This window comes from Columba livia, chromosome 14 (assembly GCF_036013475.1).
Source record: "Columba livia isolate bColLiv1 breed racing homer chromosome 14, bColLiv1.pat.W.v2, whole genome shotgun sequence".
Lineage (NCBI taxonomy): Eukaryota > Metazoa > Chordata > Aves > Columbiformes > Columbidae > Columba > Columba livia.
In genome coordinates this window covers 5157468-5175390 of record NC_088615.1, presented here as the reverse complement: position 1 = coordinate 5175390, position 17923 = coordinate 5157468, and the positions used below count along the sequence as shown (strand labels likewise).

Here is a 17923-nt window from a genome sequence, read left to right as displayed (position 1 = left end):
GACAAAATAATACGCTTAGATCCCAGCAGAGGAGCATGTAGCAAACACAGAGCTTCTGTGTGCTCCAGGAACCTCCCCCCATCACCACCTGCATTTATAACTGGCTGCAGCTGGGTTTCACTGGTGTGTTTATGTTGTATGTCCTGTGATGCCTTTGTGTCCCACCTAAAAAACTGAAGCCTGATTTTACAGAACTCAGTGCAGGTGCAATTAAGAGGCTTTGAGCCACCATCCTTGCCTCCAGCACTGAGGACATTTGTCTGCACTGGTTTGTAACACTGCTTCACTCCATGGCAACAGTGGAGAGGGACCTGGGAGCCTCCATCCCCATCAGAAAAATGATTCGTTAAAGGAAGGAGGTGGTGGGTGGGCAGATGAGGGTCCCATTGGTGGCTTGGTGATGCACAAGACCTGCTGCCGGGATGACCATGTCCCACTGCGTTGCAGCGCAAGGCCATTGAGCGGTTCTGCAGCGAGGTGAAGCGCCTGTGCCACGCTGAGCGGAGGAAAGACTTCGTCTCTGAGGCCTATCTCCTTACGCTGGGCAAGTTCATTAACATGTTTGCTGTCCTGGATGAGCTGAAGAACATGAAGTGCAGCGTCAAAAACGACCACTCTGCCTACAAAAGGTGAGAGGAAGTGAAGCAGCGGGAGCAGGGACAGGATGGTGCCTGGGCTGCCCAGCACTGAGGCCAGGTGGCTGGGTTTCTGTGCTCTTGTAGGCTCTCTTGTGTGGGTTTAGGCAAATCTATGAGCCTCACTGTGTTTTGGTTCCCTCTTGGTCGAAGGAGGAAAGAGCAGAGCCGTAGTGCAGAAGGTCTGAGGCTGCTGCATTGCAGCTGCAGGTGAAACAGGGAAGATGGGTGAGAGTCACACGTTGGGTGAGTGATCCTTGGTAATGCTGGATTTCTCCCTTCCAGAGCTGCCCAGTTCCTGCGGAAGATGGCAGACCCACAGTCTATCCAGGAGTCCCAGAACCTCTCCATGTTCTTGGCAAACCACAACCGCATCACACAGGCATGTTCCATTCCTCTGAACTGGTTAACTTCTCCGTAGGTGGAGGCAGTGATCTCACCGAGGCTGACAGCACTGTGGCAATAGCTGCCTTGTTTGTTGATGGTCCTTGGGTCAGGATGTATAATTCGAGCAGTATCTCCTTCTCATGGGTTATTCTGGGTGGTTTTGGAGGTCTCTTTATATCAAGACAAGGCTGAAGGTTCAAAAGATAAAATAAGAGCTATCGTGAGGAGATTCCGCCAGAAACTCTTCTGTTTTCCACAGTAAATCCATCCAGTCTGTCTCTGCAACTGCTTGGGACTGCAGATCAGACCCCATGGCCCTCCACACTCCACAGGCTTTATAGCTTCTGCTAATTAGATAAAATATTGCACAGAGGCAGGAGTCAGAAACTCTGCTTCTGAGGGAGACCCTTTCTTTACATCTCTACTGTCTGACACTTGGCTGTTGTGATCAGTCTGAAGGGGAGACCTGTCCTGCAGAAGGAAGGTTGTTCCTTACCGGTGGTACCGTGGGGTCAGTCTGCTCTCTGTAACTTAAGAAAAGTGCACAGATGAGGTTTTAAGAAACCTCTTATCATTCTACTCTCAATCTTTCAAATACATTTCTCCCCTGGTTCCTGCTGTTCCTCTGGCTGTGTGGATAATATGGCCCCTGTTGATGTTTCAGTGTCTGCACCAACAACTGGAGGTTATCCCTGGCTATGAGGAATTGCTGGCTGATATTGTCAACATCTGTGTGGATTACTATGAAAACAAGATGTATCTTACTCCCAGTGAGAAACACATGCTCTTAAAGGTGAGATTCGGCCATGCTTATGGGGCTGGGTGTTTGTGCAGTTTCACTTTTGTTTTAGTAAAATGAAAATGCCCTCTTGGGACAATGTTTCTCTTAATTTTCTGTCTTTTTTTCCTCCTTTGGGTCTATATGCATCACTTCTCTGCAGGGCCAGCACCCTCTGGCCACACGAATAGCTATGAGATGGGAAGGCTCTCTGCATGCAGTAGCTAAGCTGCCTTCCTCCTCTTCCTGCTTCTCTTCTGACCTCTGTTACTTTGTGTCTTCTGCTGCGATACCTCAATCCTCCCATTTTCTTCTCTTTCACCTCTTCTTCGTAGCTGAACAGAATGGATGTGATCGTGGGTCGGAGATGTCCCACCCCAGTGCTCTGAAGTGTCACCTCTGTCAGGCAGTGCCATGAGCTTGGACCCCTTAACTTGGACCTTCTCCCATCATTTCTCTGCTTTCTGGCCTTCTCCCATATTCCCAGATAAAAATCTTCCTTCCTCCTTCCCTTTCCTCTGTTCTTCCCCATCTCCATCTCTGTCTTTTTCCCCAGTCCTTCCCAAGAAGCTCTCCCTCCTTCGTGTGTGGTTGTGTTCTGCAGCTGGTGGCTGTGAGCACTGGTGGGTGCCCTGTGCTCTCCAGACCTAGAAGGAGTTTTTCTGTTGTTCGTGGATGTGTGATATCATGGGCTTGACCTGGGTAACTGTATAGGACATGCCAAAATCACTACCAACTTTGCAACTCTGAATTTTCTTCTTGATGCCCATTCCCAGCAATAATTCTGGGCAGAAGGCAGACCCTTCCAGGTTTGCTTTCCTGACTCGAAAGATCCCTCAAGATGAACATGCCGAAGTATCTGCTTGTTTTGTGTATTTGTCCTTACTGTAAGTCAGTTATTGCAGTAATTGCAGTCACTACTACCATAAGGACTTAATTACCACAGTGTGAGTCAACCAGTGTTCTTTGAAGGATAATATGGGTAGTTTGAATATCTATAATGAGTTGTCCTGAATTAAAGGGAAAAAAATCAATCCAGGAGCATATTTTAAATGCTTTCAGTTCTTCTCTGGAAGTAAATGTTTGCTTTTGGGTGGAGAAGAGTTTTGGGTTGCTGTTATGTGGGAGAGAGTAGGAACAAATTACTGGAGTGAACATCATGTGTTTTTGCACAAGAAAGAGAAGTGATCAATCATGTGTCCTCTATCTGCCATGTACATCCTTGCAGATGTGTGCGTGTTTTACAGAGTGGTACATGAGCCTGAAATGGTCTTTCCTCGTGCTAAGCAATGAAGAACTGGTTTTGACTTGTGCTGCTAACTTCATGCTAATGAAACCTTGTCTTTCGGTCTTTTCCAGGTGATGGGGTTTGGCCTGTATCTCATGGATGGGAATGTCAGCAACATTTACAAGTTGGATGCCAAGAAGAGAATCAACCTTAGCAAAATAGACAAGTTCTTCAAGGTCAGTGACCTGTCTGGGTGAGACTGGAGTTTATTGCAGACCAATGAATTAGCAACCTGGACCGCTGCACATGCTGCCAGCAAAGAGCAAACCACAGGAACCATTTACAGCTCCAAAAAACACAAAGGTTCAAGAAATTATCTAGGCTGAAGGATGAGGAATGGATTGCTGTGAATGTGCACAGGCACAGATGAGCAATGCTGGCCCCTGGAGCCAGCAGGGCTGTGGATGTGGGAGCGGTGCTGATGCTGGAGCTGGGGAGCTGGTGGGACTGAGGACCTTGCACATCCTGTTGGGCAGCAGCTGTTGCTGTGGCTCTGTCTGCTTCTGAGGGGTGAAGGACAGGGCTAGCACATGAGAGGTCTGTTTTGTGGATGAGGGAAGGTTGTGCCCGACTGACATCACTTTTACCTCTTTGCAGATTTTTGAGGCAGGTTTGCATTCTGCTGAGGAGCACCAGGATTTCCAGCCACTGGCAAAGCTGGCTGGTTTGCTGAGGTCTGTGCTGATGATGATTGCACTCCCCTTTTCCTCAGCAAGCTGCTGAGCTGAGGAACAGAGGACACAGCTGGCCAGCCAATATGTGATCTGGCAGTCTTAGTTCATGCATAAACTGTGCTCCCTGTGGGACAGAAAAAGCTTCTTGTGTCAGCTAGAACTTCAGGGTGCTCAGTGAGTTTCTCAAAGGGCTCACCCAGTGGTTTGATGAACCATTTTTGTCTTATCTGAGATCTGGGTTTTGGGCAAAGGTCCGTGAGCACTGGATACTCCCAGTGACAGGGTGGGAAGCAGCCATGCGGTCTCCCTGTGCCCATGCACATGTGCAGCTGTGTCGAGCCCTGAGCTGGTCCACAGCTGGAGACCAGGCTGCATTGCCCTGGGGCCACTCATCACAAGAAAGGTTTGGGATAACCCTGTCTGCTTCTCCCCAAAGTCTGGTGTGTGGCAGAAGGAGAGGGCAGCTGAGAGCCCGCACTGCACCGACTGTGGCATTTATGGGGGAAATGACACCCCCGTGTCATCTTCTGCACACAAGCTGGGCCTAGGATGCATTTCAGGTTTGGGGCAGGTCAGCTCTAGGAGGCATGGTGGGATCTGGCAACGGACAAAGGTATGGGCAACAAAGAATAACAGTATAGCAGGGGTACAGCAGAATAACTTCCCAGATGGAGCAATTAGTTTTCTTTTAGATGTACTGGACTTGAGCAGTCCTTCCAGAGTCCTCTTGTCTCCACTGTATTTATCTTTCCCCTGAGATGGAAAGATTAGTTTTTGTTACTGACATTTGTTCCACATAAGGGAAAATGAGGTGATTATTTCTGGGGGGGACCACAGAGTGCTTCTTCTCCATCAGTCTTTCAGCAGAGTGGATTCTCCCTGCTGCTTTACCCAGAGAGTTGCTGAGGAGCCTGAAAGAAGAGGTCGGTTGTGATGACAGAGGATGCCTCCTCGCTTTTTGCTCCAGCTTGCAGTTTATAGATGATGTGCTGGGGCTGTGCAAGAGGAGGGAACAGTTGAGCCCAGATAGCTGTTTTCGTGAAAGGCTGGTGTACCAGCTGCTGCATCCTCACCCTGAGCAAGTGGGGACTTATTTACCTCAATTTGCATCATGTCCTGGAGACAACCCTGAGATCAGGGCTCAAATGCTTGCATAGGGAACTACGGACAGACACCATGACCTCATGACAGGGTGATTATGGGGGATTAGAATACCCTTCAGTCACTGGGGAGACTGCTGAGGACTGCAGCTCTGCAAAGGTGATTTATCGTGCCATCCCTCGGAGTCTTCCAAGTTTTCCCTATCAGCTTTGCTAATTTAACTGATTCTCAGTCTAAATCAAGCCCTCAGTGTCATCTGTAGAGTTTGGTCATCTTGGTGCATTCAAACAGGTTTGCTGTTCATTGAAAAGTGCTGTGGGCCATCAGATAATCAGGTAAAATATCTTCCCTTGCATGGAATAACTTTCTCCTTTCCAGATTTTTTTCCATTAACATTTCTCCAACATCTGCTGTGGTCTCACCTAATCAGTTAAGTACCACTCCAGGCTATCAGATCTCAATAAGAAAAGGCCAACTACTCCTCTTAAAACATCTGCTTATTGTGTTCTGATTAGATTTCTAGTGGATTGACCAGGAATTTGAGTAGTGAAAATGAACTATCCCTTCATTTAAACCTTTTATGAAAGTGCCACTGCGAATCCCTGGTGAGAGCATTACACATCCGCTGCACGAGTCAGCCTGAGAAGAGAAGCGTGTGATAAGACACAGAATTTGCCACCATCTTCCCTGAATTTTGGAGCAAGGCTTTTGTAGCTAGGTGAAATTGAAGCTTCGTATTTTATTGAAGAAATGTCAGTAGCTCTTGGTTGAATTTTGTTTGCAGCTGAAAGCTTAGTGAAGCAGAGATCTGTCTGAGCTTGAGGTACATTTAGTGCACTTTGAATTTATTTCCCATCCAAATCCTCCTGAGATGTAAAGGGTGAGATATACCATGTTATAGTGCCTGTGTCTTTCACTTTGTAGAGAAGTCTGGTGACGCATCACAGGCAGTCGCAGTGCCAAAGTACAGTCTGAGTCCCTGGGGAAAGACGCCACGTGCCTGGGAGTCTAGGCAGCAAAGCAGCCTACAGCTCCTCTCTGAAGGAAGCTGCAGTGACTTGCTGCCAAAATACCAATGTTCTCGCTTTTCAACCCTCTTTTCTCTTGGAGGATTAAGATGGGAGGCAATAAACCCTGCTCAGGGATACACTTTTCTCTTTTTGTTGTAAAAAGTGCCTTTCCTCTGGCTGGTTACACCCCTGAACCATTCTGGTCATAACCAGCCTGGTATCGGTAAGACCAGGGCTCCAGAGCACTTACATGGGGTGATTTTCTTCACACAAAAGGCCTTGTGATCATTATCAGTCGCTTTCTAGGTGCAAAGTGACCCTGGGTCCAGGTTTGCACCTTGCTTTAAACAGCCTGACACTTTCCATAGCTTTGGAGACACAGGATGCTGTTTTCTAGTCCCTTGTGTTGCACTGGGGCCAACGGGCTCTCACTCTCCGCCGTATTTAAACCATCTTTTGTTTTCTTTTCCAGCAGCTGCAGGTGGTTCCTTTATTCGGCGATATGCAGATAGAACTGGCCAGATACATTAAGACCAGTGCTCACTATGAGGAGAACAAATCCAAGTGAGTGCCTGCCATAATGTCTCTTGGCTTCTGTGTGTGTCCCAAAAAGCCACGGGAGCTGCGACTCCCTGGCGTGTGTGAGGTCTGTGCGCGGGTACCCGTGTGTGTCCTTGTGAGGTGTGAGTCCCGGCGTGCCAGCTCTGTGTCTGCCTCCCTGTCCCTGCATGGGAAGATGTCCCCGCCGGCCCCTGAACCTACGTGTACCGTACCCCCATGTGCACAGATTGGGGCCGCCGCTGAGTGCTTGCGAGGTGTGCGCGCCCGGAGGTGTGTGAGTGTGAGCAGCGTGTCCCTGCTCTGGAGAGATTTTAATCCACATTTTTCACCTCAGGGACAAAATCCTCCAGAGCGTGAACACAGCAGTGGATCTCTTTGCAGTTAGCCAGGGTGGCTCCTCTAGCCCAGGCAGGTTTTGTGAAGAAGGGCAGCAGGAATGCAGGTTGAAGCAGTGGGTCAGGTGCGCTGGAAATGAATATTGTGGGAGAAATGGAGTCTTTACAGCAGTACTCAGGAGTGTAAGGCACCGCTTCCCAGCCGGGCTTCACAGGCAGTTTGTTGCTCCCATCACATGAATTTGCAGGTGGCGTTTTGGATCACACCAGGCATATGGAAGGCCATGCTTCTCTTTGTAGCTTTGCATTGTGCTCAGCTATTGCTAGAAGAATCGGTGTTAGGTTTGGATATCCTTGGAAGAGTGTTTGCTATCACATCTAAGCAAAGCCCCTCTGAGCTGTGTCTGGCTGTAATCGCTGATCCAACCTGGCTTTTAACACTGAGTGGCCATTCACCCTGGGACCATATTGTGTGGAAGTCAAATTTCTCTGGTGTGTGTGAGAAGCAGCCCAGCCAAGCTGTCTCTTTAGCAGGACAGGGACTAACCTGCAGTCTCATCTCCCAGCTTCTGTTTGCTCGTCCCCTTCCACCCTGGAGGGTCTGGCTTTTCTGGCCCTCCCTTGCCCTCCTGAAGGCTGGTTGAAAAGTGCCAATTAATTGTTCACGAGCCATTTGAAAACAATGTGGCAAAACTTCCTGAGCAAAAGGTTTTCAATTAAAATTGAAAAAAATAAAAATCTACAAACTGTAGTTTTAAAGAATATTTCTGAAAACCCAATTTAAAAGGGAAAAGTTATCTAAAAACTTGCACCTTTTTATCCCGAATCATTCAGAAAGCACATTTCAACAAAACATGTGTCAGCTGTATTTGTTTTCTCATCTCCAAACCAAGGTAGCTCATGGGCTGTTTACCTGTGCACAATTTTAATGTCTGTCTTGAAATCTGTCTCCTCAGGTCTGTGTGCCGTACCTTACTAACCAACATTTCTTCCTCACTCACTTGCTTTCCCAGCAAATTGCATGGGATTCCCAACACTAACTGTGCCAAGGTGTTTCCATGACTAATATTGTTTTTGTCACTTTCTTTCCCTCCCTGTCTCCATGAAAGTGGAATTAATTGGTGTTTTTTCCTGCATGGCGCTTTATTTCTGCACTGTGGACTAGTCTGTGTGTGGCAGGGAGGGCTGGTGCAGCCCTGGCCGTTCCTGCCAACCTGCCGATTGTCCGGCGGGGAGCACAGGACATTGGAACGGGTAAGAGTTGAGCGATGGGACTGTGGGAGGATGGATTTCACAAGGGATTACTTGGTCCAGCACTTCCAGGACCTTCTACCACCACAAATACTGGCAACAAGTGCCTTGCAGTTAACTGTAGGAATATGTCTTCATGTCTGTGTCCTCATCAGAGGCATGTTTCTCACCTTCCTTTTGTATGGCCAATCTAGATTGGAGAAGATGACTGTCTATCTTTAGGTGTACAATTATTTAGGGGAAAATAAAAAACACAAACCAAAACAAGATCTGAACATTTACATTGTGATGGCAAAGACACGAGAGTCTCACTGACAGACTTCAGCTTGCACAAGGCATTTTGGTGGAGCCCTTCTGGTTCTACATCTGTGGCTCATACAGAATGGGGAAAAATGAGATCTTGAATTAAATAGACCTGATTTGCACCATTTCTTCGTATGCACCTTTGGAAGGGGAGTGCTGCCTTCTTGTACAACCCCATTACACTGTTACATGGTACATGTGGCTAAATGCAAATGATGATCTAGTTCATCTAATCATATTCTGCTCATCATTTATGTGTTGTTATATAGTGTCAGCCAGAACCAAAACCAGAGTGGGAGGGATATTTCCTTGCTGGCCTCTTCAGGGTCTTTCCTTGCAGGAGATGGCAGCATGACCCAGCACTTTCAGACCCAGAGGGATGACCTCGAAGGGCATGATTATCCTTAAGCTTAGCAGAAAGGATGCAAATGATGCTGTGGCTCTGCAGTTCATCCTTCTCTGAAGGCTTGCCCAGCCGTGACCTGGGAAATAGCCACCTCTGACCATGGGGGTAGGTGAGCCTGACATGGAGAGCAGCCTTCAGGGTGGATGGAGCAGAGATGTTCAGGCTGAAAGGTGGGGTGAGCAACCCTGTCATGTGTGAGATCATCTTTGGAACACCTCACAGACCCAGGGGACATGCCCTGAAGGTGCCATGTCTTGAACATGTTAAAGAGGGCAGTTGAGCACAAGGCTTTGTCCACGAGTGTGTCTGAGTGGAGCCTGTCCTGTCCTTGAAACCTTTGCTTTTTTTGCCCAGGTGGACGTGCACTCAGAGCAGCATAAGTCCCCAGTACAACATCTGTGAGCAGATGGTCCAGATCCGAGATGACCACATCCGCTTCATCTCAGAGCTCGCTCGCTACAGCAACAGCGAGGTAAGTTCAGTGGGTAGCAACCATCAACAGGCTTGTGAGACAGACAGGCTGGGAGAAGACAAGTGTGGCAAGAGTATGGTCTTGCAGGAACATACAGTGAGGAGGGAAGGACACAAGTGGAACAAACCACTTCTTGATCCAGCAATAAAAAAGCAAGTTATGAAAAGTCCCTGCGCTGGAATATCTACTGCAAAAGCTTCTGCTCTTTGGCCACAGCTCAGTTAAAATAAGAAGTAGAAAAATTTTTGCAACTAAATGTTAATTGCCAGCCAGGTGGCAAACACCCATGTCTTGCATAATGGGTCTGTTCTGTTACACAGAGCTATTGGTCAGGGTTTCAAAGAAAGTTCACAAGGGCATCTGCTCTTTTCATTACTGAATGTCAGAGCCCTCTCTGATCTGATTGTGACTGTTTTTTGCAAGTGTGTGATCCTCCTTCATCACCATTAGTTTAATGAATTGTTTGCATTCTCAGCTCTTTTATTTTTGGCATTTGTAAGTGCTTATTTGAACTTTAAATCAGGAAAGGATTCTCAAGGATTTCAGTAGTATTGGACCATCATGAAGGAATGGGAAAGTAGAATAAAAATAGTCAGTTTTTTGCTCTGAGGTGACAGGTCAGACTCATTTTTCTGTAAGGAAATAAATTGACTGCCTCATTAAAAAGAGCTTTGCCAAGTTATACCTGTTTTCCTAGGGGACAGTATATGCACTGCACCATTTTAACTTGATCATAAGGTCATTTCAGCTGGGATTTGAGAGAGAGATCTATGGCTGTTATTCAGCTCTGGAGCCTCTGTAGCAAGTTACTGAGTTTGGCCTTGACATGGTGTGATGTTCTTCAGGTGGTCACTGGCTCAGGACTGGACAGCCAGAAATCAGATGAAGAGTACAGGGAGCTCTTCGATCTTGCTTTACGGGGTCTGCAGCTGCTGTCCAAGTGGAGTGCCCATGTCATGGAAGTGGTGAGTGTGTAAGGTCCTCCTCATGCCAGGTGAGCGTGGACATTTTAACATGGCACGTAACAAAGACTGTGGAAAGGTGAGATTGTTTTCATGCCACCTGACTTCAAGCCATTAAGACACATGCTAAGACCAGGCAGCTAATGACGCTGAACACCCTCTGTACCAAATGGAGAAAGGGCTTGATCATCTCACCCTGGACCTGAACCACCCTTTGCAGGTGCTGGGGTGTCCCCATCAATGTTGGAGGGGGCCTGGGTGACTGTTCTCCTAACCTGAACATCTCAGTTAACCACTGAAAACTGATTGGGATGAGTCTGGGTCTTGAGCAACTAAAACTGTAGTTCAAATGAGGATGGAAATTCTTAACTTGGAAAATTTCAACCACGTGTCTACACAGTCCGTGGATGTCAAAAGCACAACATGACTGGCAAGCCCCCAAATAAACAAAAATATATTTAGTTCACTGATAATAAAGCTGGGAAGAAGCACAAATTCTGCTCCCAAAGGAACGTCAAACAACAATAGTAATGCCCAGGGAGCATTTTCCTGGTATAGGGCCCTCTTCAGTTCCTCTAGCTCTGCTTCTTACTCATTGCAATGTTGACAGTATCTCTTTCCATCTTCTAGTACTCTTGGAAGCTGGTTCATCCCACAGATAAGTTCTGTAACAAGGATTGCCCAGGAACAGCAGAAGAGTATGAAAGAGCCACCCGTTACAACTACACCAGTGAAGAGAAGTTTGCCTTTGTGGAGGTAGGTACCAACTGCATGAGAATAAGAACCAGCAAGAGTCAGGGGGCATTTACAAGAAAGTGGTGGTATAAATGTTCTCCTCAGCTTGTGATCTCTAAAGCAGGTAACATCAAAAAATTAGCCACCTAATTACTGGACCTAAGTTACCTGAGTAGAATTAATTTAGTCCCAAATTTTCTTAATGTTGGATTTATGGACATACAATGGAAAAATAGCAAGTACATGTGTTTTTCATTTTTGCTTCAGGTAATTGCCATGATTAAAGGTCTCCAAGTGCTGATGGGCCGGATGGAGAGCGTCTTCAACCAAGCCATCCGCAACACTATCTATGCAGCCTTGCAGGACTTTGCCCAGGTGACCCTGCGAGAGCCACTCAGGCAGGCGGTCAGGAAGAAGAAGAATGTTCTGATCAGGTCAGTATGTCCTTCAATGTAATGCAAAGCCCATGTATTTATTTGTGTAACATGTATAAGCACATGGCCCTGCATATACCTCAGGGTATGCAACCAGCCAACATAGCTTGGCCAGCAACTCTTTCCAAGGTAACTTTCAGGCGTAACTCCCCCAGCATATGTCCCCACCTCAGATATGGTTCCTGCCATATGTCCACAGCAGTGCGTATTTTCATTTTGAGGTAAAATTAAGGTTAAGGAGTTTTTTCCCTCTCCCACCCCCTCCAGTGTCCTTCAGGCAATTCGGAAGACAATCTGTGACTGGGAGGGAGGTCGAGAGCCTCCAAATGATCCTTGCCTGAGAGGTGAGAAGGATCCTAAAGGTGGATTTGATATTAAAGTCCCACGACGAGCAGTAGGACCATCAAGTACACAGGTACATGAATCTCCATCTTCTGTGTAGGGAATTAATGGCTTTACAGCCATGTAGGAGTCTCCCATCCAGTGGATTAGCAGCTGTTACTGTGGTGTCTTCCACAAAGGCTTCAAGCTGTGTTAAATGTTGCTTCGGTGCTTAGTTGTGTAGTTCCCAAAGCCTCCTTTTTTAGGAATGTGATTATTTCTAGCTCAGAATGATGGTGGCTTGTGGGTGCAAAGAGTAGTAGCCACCTGGGAGAAGTGTTATTTTTCATTGCAGAACACCATGGCTGTGCCTGATGGTGTCTCACTGAGAGTGGTAACAGTGCGTTAACTTTCTTCCGAAGCTTTACATGGTGCGGACCATGCTGGAGTCCCTCATAGCAGACAAGAGTGGCTCAAAGAAGACTCTGAGGAGCAGCTTGGATGGGCCGATAGTCTTGGCCATTGAGGAGTTCCACAAGCAGTCCTTCTTCTTCACCCACCTTCTCAACATCAGTGGTGAGATTATGGCAGGAGGAGACTTTAATCCAACTCTTGCATGCTCAGACAGGCAAAGGTAGATCATCTTTGCTCCTCATTGAGTGATGCAGAAGATTTTCCTTGATTTTTCCCAAATATTCTAGTTCTGCCTGGTACAGGTGTTTTCTGAGTAGTAATCATTATGTGAACAGCAATGAGTTAGCAATAGTAAATAGCCACAAGTGGTAGCTGGTAGTTGGAGTTTTCTCTCCATCCCAGACAAACTTCTGAGCCACTGGGCACAGAAAAAATGTTCCAGAATGACTCTGAGCCATTGAAATGTTCTCTCTGGAGATCTAGAGCAAAAGAAATGATCCTTTCTTTGTTCTTCCATTACAAAGTGCTCAGACAGCATGGACATGGTCCAGGTTTAAAAACAGAGACATCCCAGAAAAATGTTCCCCACCCAAAACATGTCCAACATGAGGCTGCAGCAGCCGCCTCTTGTGCCCTTCCCTCACTGCCATCCCCATGGGGGTAACGTGGGTGCCCTCCCGCCGGGGGGATCTCCTCTGCATTTCAGAAGCGCTGCAGCAGTGCTGTGACCTGTCCCAGCTCTGGTTTCGGGAGTTCTTCCTGGAGCTGACCATGGGCCGCCGCATCCAGTTCCCCATCGAAATGTCCATGCCCTGGATCCTCACGGACCATATTCTGGAAACCAAAGAACCCTCCATGATGGAGTAAGAGCAGATGGGCTGCATTGGGACTGTGCACGCGCTGGGCGTTGGGATTTTGTTGCGGAGTAGGGTAGGCTGATGATGAACAGTTTGTTTGAGGTGGGAGGTAAAATAAATGTTTCTTGACTTGCTGTCACATGAATGTGCACTGTACAAATAACTTGTGAGCAGATGCACACAGGCTGTTCGTGCACTGCGCTTACGCATCATAAACCAGCAGTTGGCAACTGCTCTGTTTGGATGTGGGCACTGCATGCAGCAGTCAGAGAATATGTGCAACCAAAGGGATGGGCCCCTGGCTAAGGCACCTAAACACTTCTTTATGTATATACATGATAAATTATGAGATGAATTGCTGTTACGCAAATATAATCATGTTCATTATGAAAACTTTGTTTTCCATTTTACAGCCATTGTCTGAGCACTCTGTGGAGTCAGGGCAGGATGAAAGCTTTTTTAACAGCAGACAAGAAAGGTTTGATTGAATAAGTCACAGTTAGCTCAAATCCAGATCCGTTCTAGCTTTTCCCAGTAAGACACAAGGAGAAAGAGGGAGTATTTGATGGGCTGGAGTGAGGGGAGGTGATAGCAATGAAGTCAGAGAAAAGCCATTTTTTGCCCTGAGCAGGGCATGTGCACTGGCTGCCATTTATGCTGATATGCTCCAAAGTTAATTTAAGACATAATCTGTCTTCTTGCCCTCAGGTACGTACTGTACCCCTTGGACCTCTATAATGACAGCGCATACTATGCGTTGACCAAGTTCAAAAAGCAGTTCCTATACGATGAAATTGAAGCTGAAGTAAGTTCTCTTCGTCTTTATTGTATGGAAAGAGCTCACTGGGGCCACATTGCCCTGTTTGACAGCCCCACCCAGCAGTTCAGTGAATTTGTTATAGCTATCTCCTGGTACTACATCAGATTGAGAAGGTTTTAAAAGGTCAGAGTTTCCAGAGGGTTTGCAGGCTCTGCTGATTAAGGGCTTCACCTCAGTTGTACCCATGGGGAACAGAGGAAGCCAAAAGCTGTCAGGCACTGGAGGCATGGAAGAGGCTGTCTGGGCAGAGGGTGATGAGATACCCATAGAAAATGAGAAACCAGAGATCCCTGACAGGGAAAGGTGATTGAGGATGGGGGACTAGGATCTGTAAGAACATGCAGAAACTATAAGAGAGAAATGTACCTGCAATTTTCTGCTTATCTTTAGCATATGAGAACTCCAGTGTGGTTTTTCAATAGTGTGACATACAGGTATATATTAAATTAGAGCTCTCTGTTGAATGGTATTGATCTTGCATGCATAGGAAGGAGCTGCTGTGTGCTGGTGACACCCTCACGATGTTTTGTTTTTTCTCCCCCAGGTGAATTTGTGCTTTGATCAATTTGTGTACAAGCTGGCAGATCAGATCTTTGCCTATTATAAAGCAATGGCTGGCAGGTAGGAGAAACTGGCTGCTGCTGCTGAGCGATGATATCATTGCATCCAAATTGCTGTTAACCAAAGGTTCCCCTCAGGGAGCAGCCACTGCAGGTAGACATAACAAAATAGATCATCCCCATCCCACAGAGCTGGCTGTCCATGTCAGACTAGTGTAGATTGAGAAAATTAATTAATGGTGGCAAGGAGACACGGTTAAAAAATAAAAAATAATAATTGACATCCTAAGTAGCTGTCTGAGTACAATTTGTGAAGAACAGCAGAAAAGCAAACCAAGCCTTTCAAAGACATGTCCTTGCTTGACTTTTGTGTACCAGGCAGATAAGGAGTGGAAGCCTCACATCTCTAAGACACAGGAGCATGCACTTATCCTCACCGTAGTAAAGCAGCTGGACTTGCAGTGGCCAGAAGGGTACTCAGTATTGTAGGTCACACAGCAGACCAACTGACTGGAGGACTTCTGCAGAGTCCCTTGCTCTGTTGTGGGGAGACAGGCCATTCGTGGCATTTCCTTCTAACCATTTAAAGAACAAGGATGAATTCTAATGGGAGTCCTCCTCCCATGTCCCCAAAGGTGAAGCAAGTCTTCGGTGTAACTCTGCAAGGAGTTTTGTCTCTAGGTGACATTTGGCCTTTAGAGAAGGAGAGCAATCACTGTCACCAACCAAATATTCCAACAGCAGATCTTCAAGGAGAGAGCACACCAGTACCTGGCACTGGTGATATCTTTCAGCACAGTCTTCAATGTTTTGAAATGTTTTAGACATAAAAGCCAGGAACGATGGACAACAGCATTGCAGTCCTCATATAACAACCGCTGCTCTGTGACTTAGTAGTGAAAGCAGAGTTATTGGTGTGTGGAAATTTCTTGGTATTCAGGGCAAGATGGAAAAAAAAAAAAAAAAGGGACAAAAACAACTCTGGAAAAGATCCAGAGAGAAGATGTTTCTTTATTTTCCTGACACTCTTTCCCTTTTTCAGTGTTTTGTTGGACAAACGTTTCCGGGCTGAATGTAAGAATTATGGGGTGATTATTCCATACCCACCATCCAACCGCTATGAAACGCTGCTCAAGCAGAGGCATGTCCAGGTACAGTGCAAGCAGTAGACTCCAGTACTCATAGCTCTTGGTCTACTACCCTTTTCTTGGTGGCTGGTATCCTAGTGCTGGGCTCAGTCAAGGTCAGTGTTGGAATGAGAAGGGTTGAAGCTGTTTCTGACACGCCACACTCAGGGCATGGGGCCTGAGGGGAAAATGAGGAATGCTCCACATTCCCCTCCTTGCCTCTTAAAGTGATGGTAAACTCAAGCAAAATGTTTGCATCACCACTTTCACACTGAAGCAGACTTGGATATTTGGGTTTAATTTGTGTTGGAAAAAAAAATAAATTATCTGTTCTCCATCTGTATATAACCTGCAAATATCTTCTCTTCCCAGCTGCTGGGTAGATCAATTGACCTGAACAGGCTCATTACCCAGCGTATCTCAGCAGCGATGTACAAATCATTAGACCAGGCCATTAGCCGCTTTGAGAGCGAGGACCTGACATCCATAGTGGTAAGAACTGTTATTGATTGAGAATATGAACAGAGAAACTAATGCACTGCCATGGATACACAGTCAACTGTCTTCTGCTTCCAGTCCCACCTACACTAGGTTTCAGCCAGCCATGTATCCTCCTTTATGCTGCTTGGTCTCTACTGTTTCTATTTATGCAGCTTTAATTGCATTATTATTGGACCATTAAGCATCTGCGTTCATCATAAGGTGACAGTCAGCAGTTAGATTTTGCAGAGCTCATGTAAGAGACTCCTGTGATCTGGGAGAAGGAAATCTTGACTTTAATTTCCCTTGTTGGTTAAAGGTGGCTGAGACATCATTTTTGTGTGTACAGATTTGCTGCCTTTGCTATGTTACAGGAGCATCAGAGTCAAGTAGTGTAAAATTGCCAGTTTCCACCTTTGAAGGATTCTGATGTGAAAACCAGCCAGTGCTCAGTGGGGAACAAATTAATTTTGCTTCCTGCAGATTTAGGAGATACTGGACCAGGACCCCTTAAGTAAAGTGCTATTGGCCTCAGCCTCTGAGTTAAAATGATGATCTAGCATTTGCAACATTCTCACCTGCAAAGTTCTGCATGGGTGTGGATATAAAATAATTCCTGTGGCAATTAAATCAGCCGTTTCTATTGTCATCCTGGTAATATATTGCATTTGCTGCTGCTTTATGTGCTGCAGGAGCTGGAGTGGCTCTTGGAAATCAATCGCCTGACTCACAGGTTGCTGTGCAAGCACATGACGTTGGACAGCTTCGATGCCATGTTCCGGGAGGCCAACCACAACGTCTCTGCGCCCTATGGGCGCATCACCCTCCACGTCTTCTGGGAGCTCAACTTTGACTTTCTACCCAACTACTGCTACAATGGATCCACCAACAGGTGAGGAGGAAAAGCAAGGCCCAGGGTACCTGGAGACCCTGCTTTTTTTCACAAAATGTCAGACCTGCCACATGCATTGCAGTGGGGTTTTCATTCCCTATGGGATGCAACATTTACAGTTAAAATGAAGTTCAAGCCCACCAGCTCCTGTTGGCCTTGAAAATGTTAGTTACAAATTCAGGTAACAACGTTGCACAGTGATTGCAAGCAACTGAGCTAGTTTGCTTTGGAGGGTTGGTTTACTGAGCAGCAGAGCTGTGGTAGCTGCTCATATATAGTTTTTTTGCCTGCCTTAGATAACAAGAAACCTCACCTTTGGTAGGTTAAACTGATGTTTTACACCATCAATGGATTGGGGCAGGAGTTTGCATTCTAGTTCATGTAGCTAGTCTACAACCTGCAGTTCATCCCAGACCCTGTCATATCTGTACTCAACAAGGTTAACCAAGCTCTGACTGCTCTCCTGCCCTCTCCCGTGCCCACCACAGGTTTGTGAGGACAGCAATCCCGTTCACGCAGGAACCCCAGCGGGATAAACCAGCCAACGTTCAGCCGTATTACCTCTACGGATCCAAGGTTAGTAAATGAGCCACAACAGCCCAAAAGGGTGAATGTTGGAAATATTTATTGGGGAAGAAAGAAACGCAAGAACTAATTCATTAACAGAATGGAGGGTGCAGATGTGCAGGGTCATGTCACCATGTGAAACCAAAAAGCCATGCAAGAAGTAGATTCAGTGTGCTTTTGCTATTGCTTTCCTGTATTCTTCTCCATAACATGCCTGTGTTAGGGGATGCTGAGACTGCTCTGTGCCTGGTGGTGGCACTGAGACCAAGTCACATATATGTAAATGCACAAAGAGGAGAGTGAGTTGGAGCTTCAAAGTAGTGCTTCTCCCCAAGGAAGGTACCACTTCAGAAATGCCATTTGTAGTTCAGAATGGGAATTACAAATATACTTGTTTGTGCAAGCATAGACTACTTGAGACTGACAACACTGTGACTGTGTATACAGGCATTATGAGGGCTTGGGGTGTGATGCTAGTGGAGGGTCACTCAAGTGTGAAACTGCTTGAGTGGAGTTTATTTCTTGTGCACGCTGATGACTCTGAAGTGAACCT

At 46.5% G+C, this 17923-nt stretch overlaps 1 protein-coding gene across 5 annotated transcripts in view; it reads left to right on the top strand.

Annotated features, from left to right (window-relative positions):
- The window catches only part of CYFIP2 (cytoplasmic FMR1 interacting protein 2), a 53507-nt gene that overhangs the window by 12109 nt on the left and 23475 nt on the right, over window positions 1-17923 (top strand). For 4 of the 5 annotated variants that reach the window (XM_065029697.1, XM_065029693.1, XM_065029694.1 and 1 more), the window contains exons 6-23: window positions 448-629; window positions 921-1017; window positions 1687-1815; window positions 3160-3264; window positions 6346-6437; window positions 9084-9201; window positions 10047-10166; window positions 10794-10919; window positions 11166-11332; window positions 11600-11747; window positions 12076-12229; window positions 12774-12930; window positions 13633-13729; window positions 14289-14365; window positions 15347-15455; window positions 15804-15923; window positions 16604-16803; window positions 17292-17379. In XM_065029697.1, the coding sequence (XP_064885769.1) occupies window positions 448-629; window positions 921-1017; window positions 1687-1815; window positions 3160-3264; window positions 6346-6437; window positions 9084-9201; window positions 10047-10166; window positions 10794-10919; window positions 11166-11332; window positions 11600-11747; window positions 12076-12229; window positions 12774-12930; window positions 13633-13729; window positions 14289-14365; window positions 15347-15455; window positions 15804-15923; window positions 16604-16803; window positions 17292-17379 (2286 nt within the window). The remainder of the gene's footprint in view (window positions 1-447; window positions 630-920; window positions 1018-1686; window positions 1816-3159; window positions 3265-6345; window positions 6438-9083; window positions 9202-10046; window positions 10167-10793; window positions 10920-11165; window positions 11333-11599; window positions 11748-12075; window positions 12230-12773; window positions 12931-13632; window positions 13730-14288; window positions 14366-15346; window positions 15456-15803; window positions 15924-16603; window positions 16804-17291; window positions 17380-17923) is intronic. The other variant, XM_065029696.1, reaches the window with a different exon arrangement.